The sequence below is a fragment of the Hevea brasiliensis genome, chromosome 2, assembly GCF_030052815.1.
Source record: "Hevea brasiliensis isolate MT/VB/25A 57/8 chromosome 2, ASM3005281v1, whole genome shotgun sequence".
Lineage (NCBI taxonomy): Eukaryota > Viridiplantae > Streptophyta > Magnoliopsida > Malpighiales > Euphorbiaceae > Hevea > Hevea brasiliensis.
In genome coordinates, this window is record NC_079494.1 from 125376807 (window position 1) to 125382494 (window position 5688).

General features: G+C 34.5%; 1 protein-coding gene across 2 annotated transcripts; it reads right to left on the minus strand.

Annotated features, from left to right (window-relative positions):
- Positions 1-287: 287 nt before the first annotated feature.
- Positions 288-5149, minus strand: LOC131177869 (CBL-interacting serine/threonine-protein kinase 9-like). 2 transcript variants are annotated; one of them, XM_058143022.1, is made up of 15 exons: positions 4699-5149; positions 4465-4527; positions 4153-4224; positions 3929-4036; positions 3668-3751; positions 3324-3377; positions 3105-3230; positions 2940-3029; positions 2660-2782; positions 2269-2376; positions 1821-1937; positions 1663-1719; positions 1055-1129; positions 743-813; positions 288-667 (listed from the first exon to the last, which is right to left on the minus strand). In XM_058143022.1, exons 1-15 carry the CDS (start codon positions 4879-4881, stop codon positions 661-663), a joined length of 1338 nt encoding a protein of 445 aa, XP_057999005.1. In that variant the 5' UTR covers positions 4882-5149; the 3' UTR covers positions 288-660. The 2 variants fall into 2 exon arrangements, with proteins under 2 accessions (XP_057999005.1, XP_057999006.1); XM_058143023.1 differs by having other exon boundaries at positions 4683-4831.
- Positions 5150-5688: the final 539 nt, after the last annotated feature.

Here is a 5688-nt window from a genome sequence, read left to right on the forward strand (position 1 = left end):
ATATTCAAAATCAAAACAAATCAAATCAAATTCGACAAGCATGAGGGTGTTTTGTTCATTCTCTCAAATCAAATTCAATGCTTCTTTGCCCATCATCTCTCAATTTTGAAAGTTGCTTTCCATGATATATTTCTCCTTTACTGCTCTTCTTGTTATTATTATTCATATATATTGATCAGCAATTCTTACTCCTCCAGGTCATTTACTTACTGAGAATGGTTTCTCAAAAGATCAAATTCTAATTATAAAGACGTATCAGTCGATAAATGTTAAAACCAATACCTGTGTAAGTTTTAAAGGAAAAAATATATATAATTCATCTCTTAAAAGCATCAAAATTATATAGAATTTCTTGTCCATAATGTAAAGTAAAATGGAGGATTTCTCCAATTACATCAACTGTCCTCTATTGGAAAACCTGGTGAATTTGGATCAAGAAATCAATGGGAGAGAGGAAGAAAAAAGTTGGGAGGAGGCTGTCTTGGAGGAAGCAAGGCCCACTTACCGCTCATTTCTTCCACAGCACGCCACCAAGGGTCACTTGATACCACTGCGTCAACCAACTTGCTTGCATCGTACCCAATTTGCAGATTCATATATGTCACGGTGCCAAAATAACTACAAAGCAATTAAGTAATGGACCCAATGTGGCAGTTCCTATTATGATCTGCACAAGAAAATTGCTAGCCAATTAAATGTGCTACCCACAAATGCATATGAAACTGAGATAGAGACAGCATACCTCAATCCTTCAATGGTTCCTTCAGATTTCCAGACAATATCTTTTAACCCTGACGAGAAAGTTTTATAAAACTGCAATATGATCAGGAAAAGGGATTCAAAATCAGTCAATCATGAACTTTGGCTATCAAAGGATTAAAATTCCTTGAGTCTTCACTGTACGATGACTGAGGAAATGCAGCATGGAATAGTAAACAGTGATTGTATTGATAATTATGTGAAAATGGATCTTCCTTCTTCATTCATAGAATTCCAAGTGAGTAAGAACCACTATGATACTGTGAATGAATCCAAAATGAGAATGTTGACATGCCTTGTGAAACTCCAGTGTATCACCGCCAACTTTCCGGAGCTCCACCATGTGCAATGTTGGTGCCACCTCGAACACCTGAAATTCAAAAGTACTCAATTATTAAGTATTGTACTATTGTGCGTGAGTGTGAGCGCATGTGTACAATATCAAACTATAAGAAATTTTCACCGGTTAAAAAAATTATGACAAATTTTAGATAATAAATATATTGCTCTGATTGCTTACCATTTGGCATTATAAATAGAGGAAACAACACAATGTGATGATAAAAGATTTATCAAGCCAAGCACAAATAGTCAGAATTCAAGGCTTTAATCAGGTCCATTCAATCTAAACTGTTAGGTAGAAAAGAATCTAAGGCAGCAAGTTCTTAAAAAGAATATGCGCTTCTTAAATCATGTTTAAGTGATAATGCAGATAAGAGGCTACCAACATCAGCATATGGTCTGATTTTGTCCATATTTGAAATTGCAAAGTACAGCACCATAGCACAATGCATACATATTCTACCATGACAACTTCAAACATAAACTATTTGACCCTTTTCCTTTCTATGAATGCAAATTATCAAATATAGAAAAATTATTCTACATTCCTTAACTCATTACCTCAGTGGCAACAGAGAGCTGACCCTTCCTCCCATTTTTATCACCTTTCAACTTCATCTGCAATGGTTGAATAAATCAAAGCCAAGAGAATTAAAATAAATATTTAATTGTAAAAGCTACCGGTTTTGGGGTGGGACATGGAAACTCAAAGTAATTACCTTGTAGTTTCGCTTGTCAACATTAAAGCCTAGAGGCTTAGCAGCTTCCTCAATTTTACACATAATTTCATTTGCGGGGCTATGGGAAGCAAAACGAGTTTCTCTCTTAACAAGACCCTAAAGTAAGGAGATCCAGCAAAAGAAAAAAGGAAAAAAAAAAGGAGAGAGAGGAGGCAGATAGAGCGATAAAGAGAAATATTAGCTATCAACAACATATTTACCATAGTTAAAAAATGACTCTATCCAAGCCAACAAAATATGATTTATAGCTACCTATCTATGCAACAATTAGGAAGATTCAAGCCACATGAAAAAAAATTAACAGCCAATATGCATCTTCTCAACTGAGAAAAATCAACTAATCATTCCCTAGATGCTATCATTGCACATGACCCTGGCCTCAAGTAAAACTAAAACAACAAAAAAAGAAAATTATAGTTATACATACCGCCTGCTTCGCGAACAAATTTTCAAGGCTAAAGCCCTGGGTTTTAGAAATAAGCTCAAAAGCATTCATTGATACAGGTTTCTCTTTCCTTTCTGTAACTAGATGTTCCTGAAACAATTTTTTTTGTATGAAAAAAGTCAGCTGAAGAGTGTTCTCAATTGTCATTTATCAATTATGTCTGGCATACAAAGTCACAAACGTATTACGTAGACACAAACCAAACTAGATAAACTTCAGCAAAATAATTTAGGCACTTAGAATTAGATATTTTGTACATCCCATTACAGAATGTTATTTGTGAAAGAATTTGCATAAAAAAGTTGGAAAATAGCATATTTTATAAAATCATTTTGGCTAAGTGAAAAACTAGACAAGTGATTATAATTCTTACCTTTGAGTCATTAAAAGCAGCATCAACATCATCAAGATTTACATCGTCTTCCTGCTCAAACTGCGGGGGCTTGTATCCTTTCTTGAACCATTCATCTTCCAATATTTCAGAAATGGTTATCCGCTGCAAAAAAAACAATCATCAAATTAACAAAATACAAATGCATTAAGACAAAAACGCATCATATTAGATGTTTCATATTACCATTTTCTAAGTGTACTCATGATAAGAAGTACCAGAAATCAAAAGCAGTATAACAGGGATGGATTCTTGAACTCACTGTAACAGGGTTTGGATCAAGAATGCGCTTTATCAGTTTCCTTGCACCAGAAGAGAACCACGATGGAAATGTGAAGTCAGCACTGCAAATCTGAATTTATTTTTCAAAATTATTATTTTATGTAAAAACAGAAAAAGGGGGAACAAAAGTCCTAGTGCTATTTACCTTACTATACAAAGCCATAAAGTTTGGCTCGTCAAAAGGCAAGTATCCAGCCATAAGAACATACAGAATGACCCCACAAGACCAAACATCAGAGCCTGTACCATCATAACCTTTGTCTTTGAGAACCTGGAAAGGAAAATGTCATATGCATTATGCCACAAAAGATGCATGAGTTGTAGCATTATGGAATCTTATCTCTATCGAGTCATAGGTACATACCTCAGGGGCAACATAATTTGGGGTTCCGCAGGCAGTGTGAAGCAGTCCATCCCCCTATTAATTATTGGAAGAATGTTAGTAAGGTCAGCCTCTGTTTCACATGATATAAAGATTGTTTATCCTCAGAGTATTGAAATAGTAATCCATTTCCAATCTATAAGAAAGAGGGTGCACATATTTACAGGAGTCAATGAAATGCTAATCTTACCTTCTTTACATAGGGAACCTTGATTATGTAAGCAACCAATCAAATCACTCATTTATTATATTAACCCACATAGCAGAATGCTATTTTCTTATTGCATTAACCTTCAACATATATGCAATAATCAAATAATGCTTACCCGTATTTGCTTCGACAATACTGCACTCAGTCCAAAATCTGAAACTTTAAGAACGCCAAGTGAATCAAGAAGAAGGTTCTCAGGCTGGAAATAAAAATGCAGAGTAGCAGTTAATGATAACTTCTTCCCGTAGTCATATAAAAGGCGAAAATACAATATATATATATATATATATATATATATATATATATATATATATATATATATATATATCTACAGAGCCATCAACCCAGTGAATCCAGGCATAGAAGTTTAGTAAACCTTCAAATCTCTATGCGACACTCCTCTACTGTGACAGTAATCAACAGCATTGATAAGCTGGTGGAAATATCTCCTGGCTTCATCCTCTTTAAGTCTCCCGTACCTTGCCTGGGATCAAAAAGCCAAATGTTGCTTATGGGGAAAGCTAATTAGTTACCAATGCCGCATAAAAAATTTCCATGTACGACCGCAAATGCACAAGAACAGCCAACTAATTTACTTACAATTTTGTCAAAAAGCTCCCCTCCATCAACAAACTCAAGAACAATGTAAATCTTTGTTTTGCTGGCCATAACCTACGGATATAGAAGACAAGTGTAGTCATACATATGAATTGAAACGTGTATTTATCAATTGTGTCATTCTAAGACACATTCAACATCCATAAGCAATTGTTGTAAAATCCTGAAAACCAGAAATCGAATTGCAGGAATATAGTTTCCCGTTTTTATCAATATCACATATCGTGTTCAATTATCAATTGTTTTCTCCAAGAAAATGTTTTACGTAGAAAATAGCACGAAAATAATTTATACCTCATAGATTTTGATGACATTCGGATGTTTGATCAGCTTCATTGTTGATATTTCTCTTTTCAACTGCAAAATATATATAATTAAACAACATTGAGTGACAATTTTTTTTAAGAAGAAGAATGGATTAAAATTAAATAAATATAATAAAATAATAATTTTATATCAATATGACATTTCTAAACAAAAAGATGATAATTTTTTCGGTTGTATATGTGTACGTTTATCCAGGCGAACCTGTTCGACCATCTTCAGACGAAGGACTTGCTCACGATCAAGGATTTTAATGGCGACGCAATCGCCAGTGTCGACATTCTTGGCAAACTTGACCTTAGCGAAAGTGCCCTCACCTAAGGTCCTTCCCAGTTCGTACTTCCCTACGCGCGTGCTCGTCCGCGTTGAAGGTACCTTGACGCTCATTCTGTCCTTGGCGTTTAGTCCGATCAGTGAAAAGGGCGATGACAGTATGGTTCTAATTTTTGCCGGTTGGGCTCCTCCTCGCAACACGAATGTTGGTGTGACCGGTATCTATTGGTTTGTGTGTAGAGACTATGAAACTTTTGTATTGAGTTGCAGAAGGGAGAGAGAGAGAAGAGACGTGCAGAAGGAGAAGGGGAGGATAGGGAAAGGAGAAGGGTGACGTGGGTCCGACCTACCTGTATGATTATCCACCCATTCGACAAATCCTTGTTTCCGTGTCTGATATTATTGTTTTCACTACATCGAAATATTCCATACATTAATGCAAAATTTACATAATTACCCCTTCTTCATATAGCCAAATTCTATCGTTTCTAAAAAAAATCCTTCCATAATATTTAATTATTATATCACTTTTGCAAATGAGCTTTAATTTAGTGTAAAGTTTTGAATTTAAATTTAAAATTTTAATTATTTTTAAGATTTATAACTATTATTTCCTTGTAAGCAAAATAACAAATGAAATTGGCAAGTAGATATTAAGGATGGTGCAGCTAATTAAAAATAATGAATAATTCTACTGAAAAAGAAAAAGTAATCAATAATTGAGAAAGTCCAAAAAAACATTACGTGGAATATGCCAAGAATTGGTTGACTTGTCTCGCACCTTTCTTTTCCCTGTTTGGCAGTCAATAGCTTCTGTGACTCTGTTTCGCAGCTTATTCCCCACCCTTCAATCACTCAAGCAGTTCTCGTTTGGAAATTATAATTTTATGAAATTTTAATTTAATAAATTTTTTTTATTAA

What these genes read in the sequence shown, in the direction of transcription:
- LOC131177869 (XM_058143022.1), bottom strand. Translation starts at nt 4,881, where the DNA reads ATGAGCGTCAAGGTACCTTCAACGCGGACGAGCACGCGCGTAGGGAAG. An exon ending in GTCTGAAGATGGTCGAACAG is followed by an intron (nt 4,528 to 4,698) that starts GTTCGCCTGGAT and finishes TATATTTTGCAG; the next exon opens with TTGAAAAGAGAAATATCAAC. An exon ending in CAAATTATGTTGCCCCTGAG is followed by an intron (nt 3,231 to 3,323) that starts GTATGTACCTAT and finishes TTTCCTTTCCAG; the next exon opens with GTTCTCAAAGACAAAGGTTA.